This window comes from Acromyrmex echinatior, chromosome 3, assembly GCF_024713525.1.
Source record: "Acromyrmex echinatior isolate Ae372 chromosome 3, ASM2471352v2, whole genome shotgun sequence".
Lineage (NCBI taxonomy): Eukaryota > Metazoa > Arthropoda > Insecta > Hymenoptera > Formicidae > Acromyrmex > Acromyrmex echinatior.
In genome coordinates this window covers 15,824,568-15,841,640 of record NC_141854.1, presented here as the reverse complement: position 1 = coordinate 15,841,640, position 17,073 = coordinate 15,824,568, and the positions used below count along the sequence as shown (strand labels likewise).

At 27.2% G+C, this 17,073-nt stretch overlaps 2 protein-coding genes across 12 annotated transcripts in view; one reads left to right on the top strand and one right to left on the bottom strand.

Moving 5' to 3' along the window:
* Positions 1-1,529: 1,529 nt before the first annotated feature.
* ZnT77C (Zinc transporter 77C) lies at positions 1,530-14,322 on the bottom strand. Of its 11 annotated transcripts, none has more exons than XM_011061820.2 (9): positions 12,887-14,322; positions 9,246-9,292; positions 7,287-7,479; positions 6,112-6,228; positions 5,148-5,446; positions 4,532-4,776; positions 3,773-3,951; positions 3,360-3,446; positions 1,530-3,288 (listed from the first exon to the last, which is right to left on the bottom strand). In XM_011061820.2, exons 3-9 carry the CDS (start codon positions 7,473-7,475, stop codon positions 2,863-2,865), a joined length of 1,542 nt encoding a protein of 513 aa, XP_011060122.1. In that variant the 5' UTR covers positions 7,476-7,479; positions 9,246-9,292; positions 12,887-14,322; the 3' UTR covers positions 1,530-2,862. The 11 variants fall into 11 exon arrangements, with proteins under 11 accessions (XP_011060122.1, XP_011060117.1, XP_087260892.1 ...); XM_011061815.2 differs by having other exon boundaries at positions 7,287-7,512; positions 12,887-14,321; XM_087404766.1 differs by lacking the exon at positions 12,887-14,322 and adding an exon at positions 11,984-12,555 and having other exon boundaries at positions 7,287-7,512.
* The window catches only part of LOC105149417 (polyprenal reductase), a 19,257-nt gene continuing 13,522 nt past the window's right edge, over positions 11,339-17,073 (top strand). The window contains exon 1 of the mRNA XM_011061805.2: positions 11,339-11,479. The gene's annotated coding sequence lies outside the window, so the exon portion shown is untranslated. The remainder of the gene's footprint in view (positions 11,480-17,073) is intronic.

Below are 17,073 nucleotides of genomic sequence, written 5' to 3'. Positions count from 1 at the left end.
AGCTTAGGAAATGATATAAATAGAGACGTAGATTTTTTATCATATTGTGATTATATACTCACGAAATTAAAACAGTTTGTTATTTCGGGCGTGAAATACTTGCTGCTAAACGGCAATTTTTAACAAATTTATAAATAGTGTCACTTTTTTATATTTGGAGAGCTGACAATTTTACTTTATAACAATTATTTACACTGATTATTTGCGTTAACATTTTGTATGCTGTCCCTCTTTTAACGCGACTCTATGTTATTGAAACCTTTATATTAGCATGAGCTAATTGTGAAAACTGGCGATTATTAAATGAGTTAGCAGGAAGAATCAACATAATTAACACGTCTTTGTTTCTTCAGAGTAATTTTTTTGATAACATTCTGTAACTTTCTTTTAACTATTATATAGTAAAAGAAGCAATAAAATTATATATAATTTTATATACAGTTTTTTTATTTTATTATAAGGATTATTTATTATAATACTCTTTTATATATTATTTGCTAAATTATTAAAATAAGTAAACTTTGAAAATATAATTAAATATTATTAAAGATCATTATTAAAGATTGTAGGTAAATGTTATTTAAAGTTTATAAATTTATATAATAATGGCTTTATAGTATCTGTCAATGAGTTATGAAATTAAAATATTATTAAAATTGAATAATTGAATTAAATTTTATACTATATTGGTTAAAATTTAATGCATAAGTTATTATAATTGCAAAGTAAATAAAATAAGCATATTATAACGAAGAATATTGAGTTGACAAGGAATAGTAATAATAATAAAACTAATGAATAAAAGATAATTAAATTTAAATATGAATCAAATGAATAATAATATTTATATCTGATGTAGCAGTATTTATACGGTAACTTCCTTATTGCAAATATTTGTTTCTATGTTTCATATCTCATCAGAGTGTATAATAATTTCTTTGGACATGATAATAAGAGTGTGAGCTATATCCGAACCGCAATTTCCGTTATTATATTCATTTTATAAATAATCATTTAACTTTTCATACATTTCTTTGTGCAATTTGATATTGTCTCAAATAAGATCGTTGCTATTATTGTAATAAGATCTTTTTATGCAAAATTTATTTAGCATCCACTTAAATTGAAATTTCTAAATGATAAAAAAAAATTGATATTTAAAAATAAAAAATATAAGAAATCGAAAAAAGCTAAAATAAATAACTACTTTTAATTATTTCAAGCTTTTTTAATTATTAAAAATTTAGACTTATAGTAAATTTTTAATTTAACAAAAAACCTTAAAATATTTTTTAAATAGATATAGATAAGCATTTTTAAACTTTTTGTTCCTAATTAAAAAATTTGTAATTAATATTTTCTTTGTAAACAGCGTATAATTCACATACTAGCGTGGCTAACAATAGATTAAATAATATCTGTTTGAGCAACGACCCTAAAAAGTTTAAGATAGAATGTTGTGGACTGTGTTGCTATCGGCAGCAACAGGTTTCCGATATTAATCGCTAGGAACTGCAGTCAATGACACGTTATCATTATATTGTTATCTTTAATTTTGTTTTCTCGTTTAAAAGAATTAAGTTTTTGTTAAAGTCAAACAGTTTATTAATTATGCTAATTTCTTCTTTGCAAAAAATTTTAATAAATTTTCTTTAATTAATATAAAAATTTACGTTATACATAAGTATCTGATATATATTTATAATGACAATTTTTACATTTATTTAAAAATAAATATAGTAAATAATTAGCAATTATAATTTTAATATTGTCGTAGATTGTTCAATTGTTATTGTTCATAAAGATGTCGTGTTTGATTATTGATAGAAAGTAAAGTTGAAAAATATGATATGCGATTTCTTGAATAATATATAGCATGCATGCATACTCATGCTTAACGAAATTAGCACAATTGTTTTTAAAGATAAGCTATACGTAAATCCATTTTTAATTTTTTGATTGATCACAGCTTTGACATTGATCCAACAAGGACACAGCTGTAGATCGTGATATATATGCATAATAAGCATAGAAATCATGCATATCAGCGACCGCACTCAATGCATGAACATATTTTAGCATGCTTATCATTCAAGAAATCGAGTATTGTATGATCCCTAAAGTGGCTTACATTGACAAATATAATAAGTATAATAATTGATCGATTAATTATTGTTTTGTTCATTCGAAGAATATTCACGCTAAAGAAATAAATTCTTGTGCAATTAATAAAGTCAATATTATGCTTCTCTAATAACTATAGCACACGTGTTATCCGAATGTCTATATTATTATGAAACTATTTATTGCAACAAGTTATGTTATATGTCACCATAGAAACTTAATACTATTTTACAGTCTTCTCGTTAAATATCCTTACATATATCACTCAATCAATAATTTTTTTACTATCAAATAATTTTTTTTTAATTTTACATTTTCCTTTTCTAGTGTAATAGAAAATAAACTTCAAATTACAAAAAAAGAAAGCTGCAAAAGTAGAATGCAACTTGAATTTTGCAATTTTTTGAGTCTAAATTTAGTAACAATTTTGAAATAAACATTCTTTTCCAACAAAGTGATTATTGCGATATTACAAAAAAAAAAGAGAAAGTACGATTTCTTTTCTCAAAAAAAATTACGGTGCTTTTAATTTCTTAATACACTAACATGACTTCAAATACTTGAGATTGTAGTTATGAAAGCACTGATAAATTTTTATCTATTAATTTTGTTTATCAAATGGAAATGGCTTAAAAATCATGGCGTTTATTGTGTGAACGTCACGTATAATCTCTTTCAGGTAAGATAATGCCAAGATTAAAATAATTAAATTGAAACAATTATCTGTCGGGTAGAGACTTAAGATACGACATTATGGTCTAGATTGCTATCGGCAGTTGCAGACGTTTGATCGACATTTATAGATATTCGGTCGGTTAGATTTATCGCACAGGAACTGATTTCAGAATTAACATTTACATCGTTTTGTATTTGTTTCGAGTGACACGCATTTTCGTTTGTTGATTTAAGATTAGATTCTTCTGCTTTTGAATCGTTCACAGTCCGTTCTAAGGTTTCCTTCTCATTGATAGTAAATTTTTTCAAACTAATCGCATATGCTGGTGTTTTCTCTTTTTTATCATATCTTCTATTGATAGTGTGCGCATCTTTCACCGACTTGCATGCGTCCTCCAAAAAGTTTTCTCGCGAGCAACATTGAGAAGAGCTGCAATGTTCCCCATGACATGTAATAAGGCAATCAGTTTTCTCCGTATTCGGCTTCATCTGTGATACAGATTATTATTTAATAAAGCGACTTTAAACATAAAATTATGTATTAACAAGTTATCTCATACTTTATGGAACTCTGGCTGTACAGTGACCTGCGTGATACCCATTTCGACGAAAAAGGCAGTAACTTGTTCTGTAATGCTAGCATAAACCTAAAGAAAAAAACAAAAGAAAAATGAATAAAAATTTTTAATTTAAAAAGAATTGAAAAATATTGAATAAAACTATCTTTCTTAAATAACAATTAAATGTACACTGAAATCTCATAATGGCACATAATTCAGAGATCTGTATACTATAACTGTGCCCCTACTTCATTCCAAATCAATGAAATTCAAGATTTTAATGACTACTGTTATTTTTCATTCCTGCTATTCATAGCACGGAAAAGATTTCAAAACTATAATGAGATTTCAGTGTATTTTCATTACATGTATAAATGATTTGAATTAACTTCATAAAATATGTTTTTGTGTACCATTGGATTCAAAAATACAATGTGGACTGTACAAATAGCTTGATGTTTTGCTAATTGCCACACGTGTAAGTCATGAACGTTTACGATGCCCGGAAAAGCTACCAATAGTTCTCTTTTAAGACAATCGATATTGATGTGATTTGGAATTGTTTGCAGTAATATCAGGCCTGATTCTTTCACTGTAAAGAAAAATAATAAAACAAAATGGGAGTGAAAAAGCACAAGTATTAAAACTAAATAAATAAATTAAAGTATTTTCGAAAATTACAATATTCACGACATACAAGGTACATAATAAATTAATACTTTAACTTATTATATATTATGAATATAGTTTTCACTTTGTATTACTATTTATACAAATATTATTTATGCTGCTTTTATATATAAATATACTTATGCTATTTACATATTATTTATTCTACTTTTTTCTTTTACATATATTAAATATGAGTGCGAGCGTGGCAAACAGCGCACTGGTCTATCATGCCAGTTCATTCCGAGTTCAATTCCAGGGAACCAAAATATTTACGCTCGTATCTCCTTTCGAAAAAGGCCGGCAACCCGAGAGTATCTTTGTCCACAGAAACCTCTCGAAAAATCTACCGTTCGGAACCGGCATTAAAACTTTAGATCTCATATGCTTGAGGCAATTGAATAATCAGCGTGTGCACAAGCATGATGAGAGAAGTGTAACACAGGCCAGAGGCCTAACGTAAGAAGAAGAAGAAGATATTAAATGTATTAAAATATACTTACTGTAAGGATAACAGAGAACAAATAGCGAAATTGATGAAATAATAGCGAAGACCGGATCAATGAATTTGGCTACATCAGAATTGGTGAAATAAACTAAAATTGATACTAATATGACGAAAACACACCCAAGAACATCTCGACACATTTCTCTTAAACCTTCACTTTTTGGTATCGCAAGCGGACTTCGTCTAGTCTGTGCTGATAGTTGTTGCTCACTATTCTTTGTTTCTTGTGAACTCACATTTCTGAAATGTCAAGTACTAGTCACTAGTAAATCGTATACATAAATCGATTTCTATTAAAATTTTAATAAACTTTTTTTCGTCGATAGAAATATATAAAGGAACATCTCGAACTTAAGAATTTTTTTATTACTTACGCAAAAAAATACTTTAAAAATCTTTAACATAATCTATAGAATATACATTTTAACAACATTGTGAAAATTGATAAATGTAACTTTATTATTTTATATATGATAAGGAGCGATACAAAATTAATTGATACAAACTTATAAAATGTTCAAACATACCATGTTATTGTAGATTTTTTGATTGATTTGTATAATAAGATTATAATTAGAATTTATTATAAAATGCACTATTATAAAAATCACCTGCGTAATATTACATCACCACTTTTTGTAACATGCACGAAGATGCCCTGATTGAAAGTGAATCCTCCAATCAAAATGTAGCAGAAAGCATTTAGAAGTATTCCAGAAACACCGATACACAGTACTGGCAATGGATGATGCATTTCATCTAGATGATCGATATGCACCAATGTCTGTAATGCTTCCATTAGTAAAGAAAAACAAAAAGAAGCGAGGAAGATGCAGCAGACGAGCATCGTAACAATGTCGATTCTCGCCCATCCAAACGTATTTTTCATTCTTCTGTCTGACCATGATTCCTGTAAAGCGAGATTTCCATATTTATGTCGATTGCGCGTTTGAATTAATAAGAAGCTATCAATATACTTGTATGTCCTTCCAATCCACAGTAAACAAAAATTTTTATTACTGGAGACTAGAGTAACTGTCCCTATTAATGCCTTTTAGTCAATTTGCTTATTACTGAATTAATTATTAAATATTGTAACTTTAATTTTATCTGCTTGCAATCAATATCGATTTTTCTTTTTCGTATAATTTTTCTTTAATCTAAAAAATGTTAATACTTTATAATGCTTTTGACAAAAATAGAAAACATGTTTTTGTCTCTATTTCTTATAGTGAATCCTATAAGCGGCGATGGCCCTATTAATATGCCTCAAATTTGTGTGTCTATCCACATTTGACTCATTTTAATTTATGCATTTAATATAATTTTTATTATATAAAAGGAAATTATAAAGCAAGTGAACAATATATTTTTAATTTTAGCTATATTTTTTAATTGCAAAAAAGTTTTATAGTATAATATAAAAATGTAAGAGTATAGATATTTATTTTCAACAAACAAAATATAATATCCCTCGATATAATTCTTTTACGATTTTAGTTTATAGAAAAGATTAAAATTAAAGAAATTGAGAAGATATTTTTAATCTCTGTTTTTCAGTATTATTGAACATACCTTCGTTTTTGTCGATAAGGACGTAACAGAATCCTGTTCCTCACCGTTAATACAAATGGACGAATTTCCTAATGAACTGCAGTTACTACTTTTGCTGTATCTTTCACGATAACTATACTGTAAGCAACATATAATTATGCAACATATATAATTATGTAATTACGAATTTGCATTATAGAGAAAATACTATTATATAATGTTTAAATGTTTTAATAACACAAGATTGTCTCTAAGACTCTTTATCAATTTATTGCATATTGAGTTTCGCTAAGGATGATCCACATTGTTATGAATTTGACTCTTATTAAAGCGATGCGTATCACAAAGTTTTAACAAAAACATTCTAGATTCTCTCAGTATTTTCTTAAAATTTGAAAATATATCAATTAATATGGAAAAAATAATATCTCACGCGAGATTTCTATCCGTGTTTTCATGTTGAATCTCATCAGCAAACAGGTATATAGATATACCTAGCTAGATACATAGGCAAATAAATGTGATCAGCAGTAGTTTTTAGTTATATTTAACCCTTTTATAAGAACAGGCTACCATTATGCTAGCTGTTCCTGTACGAAATAGCGAGTCGCGAGAACAAAATCTAACACTCTGTTAAAAAGTAAGGAGTTTGTTAAAAAGTTTTACAAAAGTCTGTTACTTTATCATATATTATGCAATTTATTGATTTATTTTTCAAACTATTTTAAATTAATAAAAATAAAGAATAACATTCAAATTATTTGAGAGCAAATTTTTTAAATTTATTTGTAATTACATGATTTTTACTGTATCTTATTTATATTTATCGATGTGTTATAAGCGTTAATATAGAGAAGGATTAATAAAGATAATTATTATGATATTTAACCTGTAACTAGTGTCGTAAAAAAATGTTATATTGAAATTAGTGTATATTATAGATAATAAACCCACGACACCTGCAGTTAATGGTTAAGAGTAAGGCCTTAATTTAATTAGAGAAAAGTTAAGTTTCTCTTTGATAATATTTGTTTATGATATGAGAAATTACGTTACACAAGAAATATATTTAAAATTATTATATTATGAACTGTAGTTATTAGATCAAAAGATTAATATAACATCGTGCGTATGGATTTAGGATACTTTGTGAACGAGACTGACGAATACAAATTTTGTGTATTTTTCGCATTTACCTTGATCGAAGCGATGCAACCAACAAGTGCCACGATATTGCAAAGCATGTGGTAAGCATTGAGAAGGAGAGTCAGTGAGTGCGTTATATGACTGGCGATGATCTCGACCAAAAAGAAAGCCGTGGTGAAGAACAGCACCAGGTACAGTTGCACTGGTTGAAGCCTCCTGAACCATTCTTTCACAGCCATGACTCTGTCCACAAAGTCATGTGAACGTTTATACTCTCTGTAACGATATCACGTATATAGAGATCACTGTTATTCTATAATGGTCACACGATATTATCGCAACTAATTGTTTCATACTGCCTACAACCGTATTCAATTTCATATAAACTTTACTTACAATAATTTGTAAGAGGTATATCTTCGATTTTTCTTCGAACTTTTATGTGAGACAAAATTTTATTATAATACTCACTTACAAAAATTTGTTGATTTTATCGCGAGTTAAATTTATTTTTCTAAAAATTTTCGGAACAAGTTGACTTATGTTATAAAAATAGAATTGTATGTAAATAAAGACGGCAATCATTTGTTCACGTAAGAAGCTTACTTTATTATAAATCACAATTAATTTCGATTTTGATATGCAGAATATAGAATTATCTTTGAAACGACAAATGTGCATTTATAAATTGTTAAGATCAATTTATATACAAAAGAAAATTGAATTTAATCAAATAAATGAATTGGAGAGAGTTGTTCAATTCACAGATTTGCTTTCATTGGCTGAAAAAGTTAAATACTGCGGTGAAATACTGCAAAAGTTAAATGCTTCTTTAATAATGACATATATAGATAAAAAAATGAGTTCTCTAGGGGAAGACTATTATTTATGAGATATTTTGCAGCCACATAAAATTGATTGACAAACATATATGTATTATGTAGAGAGACAAAAATAAATACGTTGAATATATAGTATTCGATAAACATGATTTTTGTTAACTTTTCAATCAACTACAAGCGAACTTTTTCTATAATAAACTTTACTAATTAAAAATTGTCTTTAAATTTTGCATAAAAAAATACCTATTTTATTTTTAATTTAAAATTTTTTTTAGTTTATGTGCATTTTATTTTATAGCATCGTTTGGCAATTTGATTCGAATTTCAAAATTCATAAAATAGATTAAATGATTGGTGCTCTTTACGTAAATGTATAAAACTATAAAAGTTTTATTTAAAGATTACAATATATATATATATATATACATATATATTTAAAGTATATGTGGAAATGATTTATAGTGAATTTATAGCGAATTTATATTTTTATACTTATTAAAATTTCAAAATCTTGCTGCTAAATAATAGCAAGGTTAGTAAAGACTAATGTTTTTGTTTAAGAATAAAAAAATATTGTGTTTTTTCTTAAATATGTTTTTAAGGCTTCAAATATGTTTTAAACAGTACTATAAAAAAAAACATATTTAAAACATATTAAAAACATCAATTAAGTATATTTTAAACTGTTTAAAATGCGTTTAAAACATGTTCTTTTACCAACTCTGAATAATAGAAGTGTAATAATTATTTTTATAATGCACATTTGTAAATATACATACATGTATATAGTTACTAATATTAATATTAAAATTCAAATGAGGATATTAAAAACTGGCCAATTATTATATTTATTACAGTTAAACGGTTATTTGTCGTCTATTATAGATTGTGCGTTAATAGTAATCTTTATTGGTTTGATTAAGGATTAAAAAGAATTAAAGAATAGATGAATAAAATTAAAAAGATTAAAATTTTATTATATTAATAATTTGAAAATAATGATTTGTTTATACATATGTAACTTGATTGCAAGTATATCATGTCTTATTCATCTTCTATTGCAATACACAAATTAATAACATAATAGCAATATAATTCCAATAAATTATATAGCTATTATGTTACTAATATAAATTTATATTAATAACATAATATTATATTTCTTACGTTTGTTTAACAAGTCAATTAATTATGCAGATGTTACGCACCAAAATCTGTGAACACATAAAGTGTGCAATCATCAATACGAAAAGAAGTTTGATATTAAAGATAATACTAATGATATATGTATACACACACACACACACACACACACACACACACAAATATATATATATATTAGGTGTTGGAATTAATTCGTAGCGTTTTTTAATGAAAGAATGTTATTTATTTCACATGAGCATTAAAAAATACATTAATGAAAGTACTTCCCATCACTTGTAAAACGCTACGAATTAATTCCAACACCTAATATATTTACATAAATGCGCATTACACAGTACGACAAAAATCGATTTCTTTTTCCTCCCATGAAAAAATCAAAAAAATTCTAAAAGTAGATGTAGAGAAAAATACTCGTGTCTCGGCATTTTAGATCAAGTCGTTAACATTTTTTAAGTATGATCAAATGTCTTTTTATAATACTATACATAGGTTTTTTCTCATGAAAAATTCAAAGAGATTCTGAAAGTAAATGTTAGGAAAGCATATTCATCACTCAAAATACACTTTCTTCACAATCATTTAGATTTTTTTCCACTAAATTTGGGTGAATTCAGTGATGAACATAGTGAACGTTTTCATCAAGACATTGCGATCATCGAGAAACGCTTCGAAGAAAAAGATATCAGATACATGCTTGGTGAATACTGTTGGTCTATTGTTCGTGATACAAACTGGAATCATACAAACGGCAAATCAAATGACCAAGATTCTTATAATAATTTTAATTATAATTGTATATTATTATTGTACCAAAATTTGAAAATATATGAAAAAAAATAATTCTCAGTTATTTTTTTTATTTGAACGCATCGCATAATTTTACATGCAAAAACAATTATTTATTTTAAAAAATTATTACATAATTTCAAACAATTGTAGAAAGCAAAATAAAGCAAATACGATAAATGGCTGCGTAAAAAATGTTAACGACTTGATCTGATAAAACGCCGAGACATGACTATTTTTTTTATATCTACTTTCAGAATCACTTTGATTTTTTCACGGGAAGGAATATATGTTGTACTGTGTTATCACTCAAAATATTTATTGCACATCTAGTACATTTAGCGGCAAAATTTTGAAACTTTAATAATTAATAATTAAGTTTAATAATTAAATCATTATAAATTTATTATAAATTATTTCCACACACACAAAACACACATACACACACACACATATTAAATATATATATTTATTTATTGTAACTTTTAAATAAAATTTTTATAGATTTGTACATTTATATAAATTTATTCTTTCATTTATATTCAAAAAGCATGCTAAAACAATTAATCATGGAAACTTGGAATAGCTTCTGTATAGCAAAGTATTAAAACATATCTTTTACAATCTTTATGAACAAACCGTGAAGAATCAAGATCGATGGCAGGATGTAAAGTTTCACTAAACTGTACAGTAGCGAAGAGAAAGAAACACTGCTTTTGAGTGCCTGATATCACATTCTTTACCGATTAAGCAACATTTCTCAAACATAATGGAAGATATTCGCAGGTAGATCGGTAAAAAGTAGACGTTCAACTAAACGAGACAGTAATCAACGAATAAAACGATATTGGAGCACGGAGCGGTTAGATGTCTGCAGTTGTCTATCTGTTGAATTCGGTAAATCGAATCGTTTTCCGTCTATTAATTCGTGCATCCGTAACTAATTTTTCGTTCCTTAGATCGGTATTTATCCGTGATGAATCGTCCGCGCAAATGATCTGTATAGTCGCGCGATTACCATCATCTTACTGTCACTTCACTAGGTAATCTCTTTCATGACGTGCGCGCGCGTCGTTCGATCTTGATCTTGATGTTAAATTCGTATACCTGCACAATGATGCTGTTGTTTAATCGCACGATCGTTTGCTTGTTAAGTCGATAAGTCTCTTCTAAAAAATTCGTTCTCTGATCTCACGGTGTCAGTTTCTATTTCATCTCGGAGCACAGAGAGAAGAGAACTCTCGCCCACATCGAACGTTAACGTGATGAAGAAGACGACGCAAGATCGTTTTCACGCGACGCCGACCTTCGACAAGACAATTTATAGTTAACTACGCGTGCATCCGTTTAATCATTATTGTTATATCGCGTACAGTGAATTTCGTGAATCGGGAATTTTTGACAAAACATGGACTGAACTGGATCACCACTTGGTATATGCGCCACGTCAGGTATATGAAGTCAAGTGATCAACTTCGTTGTTCTCTCATATATAATTATGTTTGACTACTGCATAACTATGTTTGACAAAGCAAAATTGAAAATAAGAATCACGTGCCTTAAAATCATGTAATCTAAAATCAAATACCAGAGTGATGTTGAAATATGACATGACATCTGTTTCAATCTAGAACTATTTGTTATTTGAAAATGAACTTCAAAAGATTTATGTATATTCTCCTAAATACAGGAATACAGGAATTGGTTCTGTTGTCTATGACTGCAGTACAACTAACATATCTCTATTAAAGGGAACTATACCTATACTGCATTATAAAATATTAATTGGTTCGGCTGTTTTTTATTTATAATATTCAATCAAAAAAAATTACATCCCAATACACTTTGAAAGATTTACGTTTTGCTAAATGCACAACATAACTAAAAAAATAATTTTTGAGTTATTATCATGAAAATATAAAAGTTACTCTATTAATAATTAAAAGTAAACTAACTTAATTTCACAATCCGTCCATCAAATAACTATATGTTGTTCTTAAGATTTTCCAAAATAATATCTTTTACATAATATCTTCTATAGGAGTAACACATTTTGAGTTGTATCATTTTTATAAATAAAAAAGAGAATTTTTCACAGAGAATAGTTAGAGTTAACACAGTTTTGGTTTCACTTCAAAAATTCATATCTGTTTACGAAAACAAAACGGGGGGAGAGGGAGGGGGGAGGAACGTATCAACATGGCTCGTTTCGATACCGATCTAAATTGAGCGTGCGGATTTCTCGAGTGTACACAACGAGTGCAATTCGTAGCATGTCACACGTATACCGTATTTAGCATGTCTGCGTTAGATCTGAAAGGGGGATTGTCAAAGCGTTAGTTGCGAACATCCGGGCGCAGTAATGAGCTTGAACAACGAAATTCCCTCTCCAACAATCGACGTCATCTTGAACGATCAACACATTGCGACACATTGAAAATATAAAAGCGCGACAAAAGTATTGAGACAATTACGCGTCGGTAGATAGTTACGTCCGAGCGATTTATAACTGATTCTACATGTTTGTATTTTCCTCGATTCTTCATTAAAGAAACTGGAAGATTTTCAAAAGCATGGTCGTTATCTTATCGGAACACTATTTAAATAATGCAGTAAGAGCGATAACACTCTTTTTTTAGCATATTGCCATTTAATACGTTCTAAAACGTTTTGAGTTTATTACATACAACATATAGCTGACTTGTAAATTATCACGGACAATTATTCACAAATAATTCGTGATCTTTGCAAAAATTACGTATGTCTATTTATAATATGTATTTATATGTATGTGCGTACGTATATATACTTTTTCGAAGAAACGCTTTATCGCTATGATAATGAGAAGTTGTACTGACCTTTGAACTTTAGTGAGTTGTTAAAGATATTTGTAAGAATAATCCTCGGGAAGAGGAACACTTATCAATTATCGCATTCTATTGACATTCCGTATTACTTTTTACAAAATTTCCACTGAAGAGAGTCGAATTCTGTTCTTGAAGAGAGCCGAATTCACACAATGCGCGCATATTGCGGAGGCGGACTAACATTCATTTCTGATCATACGTAGATTATATCGGCAACCCATTGTGATGGCTACAAAAATAAGCAGTAGCCGATAACTCACTGATTATCTGCTCACGTATCGAATGATCAAATAAAAAACTTGAATGTCGTAATGACTATGTTAGATAATCAAGGATCCAGGGACGTTTAGGCTCGATTGCTTTCTCACTATCAAAACCTCGATAAAAATCTAATTATTACAAAATTTCAAGGATTAAATGTATTCTAGAACAGATCTATAACTGCATTTTGTCCTATGTCTCTTTTAACTCATTAAAAAGCATTACAAAAATATGTGAAAAGTACTGACAAATATATTTGTATTAGTATTACATATTTGTATTAGTATTACAAAGAAGGATACAACTTTTTTCACAATTGTTTGGGGTTCGATTTATTTCTACATTTTCTTATATATTTTTTTCATAGAGACCGAAAATGATCATAATAATGACACTACATTCAAGAAAAAATTGGTATGTTGAAATAAAGATAATAAAATTCTTATTCACATCGTTACAAAGTCAATTATGTTTTAATCATTTAAAAACTAATTCAGAGAGTTGTTGACTTTTTGAATTAGTTTTTAAATGACTGAAGCATATAATAGCAAATAATTGACAGCAATTTCAAAGTGAATAAGGATTTTATTCTTTTAATATATATGTCAATTTTTCCTTGAATATAGATCATTATTATTATATAATTTTCGATTTCCAAGAAAAAGATTTTTAAAAAAATGTAGAAATAAAATAATTCCTGAACGCGAAAAAATGAAAGTTGTCCTCGTTTTTATATAAGTACTAGAGATTTACCGATAAAAGATAAAAAAACAAGTAGAATAATGGAAGCTGGAATTATGTTGCACAAAACAAGTACATACCTGAACAAAAGTTAAAATGATAAAATCTTAGTCAAGACCAATGAAATATAATATATGAATCAAGATATTACTTGTAAAAAGAAAATTATTTCTTGTAAAAAGAAAATTATCTAAAGCTTTAAAAAATTTTCCTATTTCATATTACAAACGTTTCATTATATACACTTGCTACAACACTGAAATTTATTTGTCACGCAAGTAGAATTCGAATTCGAAAATAGTTCTTTATCCGCGAGTGGAGAACTGCTCGTTAGTCTTATCGACATCGTTTGCGCGTAATTATAGCTTCGTTTTACAGCTGCTATATACATGTCCACATATTCTCTTTTTTAGAATATAATTGCAAAATATATACGATAGAACTAAAAATAGCCATAAAAGCCATAAAAAAATAAAGAAAATAGAAATCTTTACAATAAAAATCTTATAAATATGGATTTGATTTCTAATTAAAGCGTGCTTTCATCGTGCTTAACAAACGTTCACTATGTGACAATCGGTCACAGATAGCATTTATTTATCGAATAAATGTGATATAATTATTAATTTTATAATTTTATTAACGTATTTCGTACATGTGTAATTAAACTTCACATGACGTATTATATCAATAAATAAATTGAAATTCTCTCTATTGGTTAATTAAAATAAGAAGCAGTAACTCAAATTTTCTTAATTTTAAATCATGCAGTCGATTCATAAAAAAGTCCACTCAGTTTAAAAAAATAACCTCAAAAATTTAATTCTTGGATTACACTGTATTAATTGCACTATAAGATTATATTTTAGGTTGATGCCTAAATTACCTAAATTTTATAAAATATACTCTTAATCTTAATACATATTATTATGTTTACATATTATTTATAAAAATTAAAAACATATTTATATCAGATAATATTTATTCAAAATGTAATGTTGCGAACTAATACAGTAAGTTTAAGAATTAAATTTTCTGAGATTATTTTAAATGAAACCATCAAAAAATCCATCTCAGTATCGAATATTTTTTTAAAAGTTCAATATCTTAAAATCTTTTTTTATTTCAGACTTGTTTTCGTATGATATTTATGCGATATGTATGATAACTGATTGATGTTTGTTACCAATTCCGACATCTTTGATAAATGACAGATGATTTATTATCAAAGACTATTGATATAACGATAAACAAAATTCCATGCCTTCATAAATAATTCATCATACGAAATACAAGTGCATTAAGTAATACAAACAAAATTTTATAATCAAATTCCTAAAACCGACATTGATGTTTCAGGAAATAAAAATTTTTTCAAGACTCATTTAAGAAATTTAATTAAATAACATATGAGATTATATCTAAGATTTAACGAAATAAAAATTATTTTAATTATTACTATTTTTAACATTAAAATTATTATTTTGGATTGATATTTTAACTTACTATTTTGTTTGTGTAATCAGCAATTAGCTACTTTCTAATAAATAATGAGTTAAGAGAAATGTTGCAATTTAGAAATCGTTATCAATTTCATAGTGACACAAAATAGTATTATGAATGTTTTATGTATATATTATTACTGCATGGTTAATGGACGAAAGTAAATACAGAAAGTGACAATTATTTGCGAAGAAAATCCAATCAATTGATTTATGCATTTCTCTTGAGTCTTTCTCCAGTTCTTTTCCTTAGAAATTTTTTATATAGTTTTCTCAGTTAGATGTCGTCATGTAAAACTCATCACAAAAGCACATTTTCTTAATTTTGAAACTTGTATTTCTCAAAGGATGATTTATATTTATGTCAGTTAATTTTAATGTAAACCTGATAAGCTACTTAAAATGATATGACTACTTAAAGATTAGCACTCAAATTATTGAAAAATGATATAGTAATAATGTGAAACTGTGAATATAATTCAGTCAATGTTAATGTGAGATAAAAATTGTGCATTACGATGTATCACATTTCAATCGCAATATATTATACAAAAAATTAAATTTACTTATTATATTTATTTAACATTGGAGATATAATCTTCAATTAGATTCTTTTTTTAAATTCTACAATTTTTATAGGATCTGTAAATCTTCTGTTTAAAAGTTATTAAATAATTTTTTAATTTATTTATAAATTACATTAAATACATCAATAATAATCAAAATTTTTGCACATTTTATAGAATATTTATAGAATATTTTCTTCAATCGTCTTTTTTATCCGAGAAATAAAAACTATTCAAAACTAGCATTTGTATTAGCAGCGTGTTTAGCTTTTTGTAAATAGCGTTTACATTTTTATAAATAAAATCAATTATTTTGATACGTATGCAATTGTCGGAATTATATATAATTTTGTTTTAGCTCAATAAATAAAAGTTGCTAATCGCCGCTATTGTATACACCTCTTGTACACACTTGATTAATAAGAGAATTTTAAATTATTAAGTAATAAGTCTATGTGCGTGTGTATGAAATTAAGGAATCAACTGATTGATAAATCCGCCGAACTTGTGACCGCTCGATCATGTCTGTTTAATTCGTAGCTTTCACTCGGGCAATGTTCGTTTAATTATTAATGACTTGTAAAATTCGTATCATGATTGACAGCATCATAGTAAATATAAATAAAATATAGAGGCTTATCTAACATTTCTCGTCTGGTACAACGGATAAGAATGAGATAAAATGACGCTCATGTGAATCCGTTTCTTTCAGCAACAAAATCTTTATGTTTTCTAATCTCTTTTTTCATGCTGGGTTTTTTCCATTGACAATGCCCGTTTGTTCAACATCATAATAAAAAATATACATAATAACAATACATCAAACAAATATATGCATTTTTATTAGTAAGAAAAACAATATAGTAAAATTTAAGCAATAAAATAAACAGAAGTTTCGAAAAAACTTATAATTAATTTCAACATAATCCATCCAATTAATGTTTGTATTTGCTATAAGTATGTTAAACTATTATATTTTCTATACATTGTGGAAAAAAAATATATGAAATATACTATGTCTGTATATTCAGTAACAAAACATAAACATGTTCCATTATGTACTTACAGTCCTGCTTACTTAGGCTGTGGTCAAAGTCTCGCTACAAAT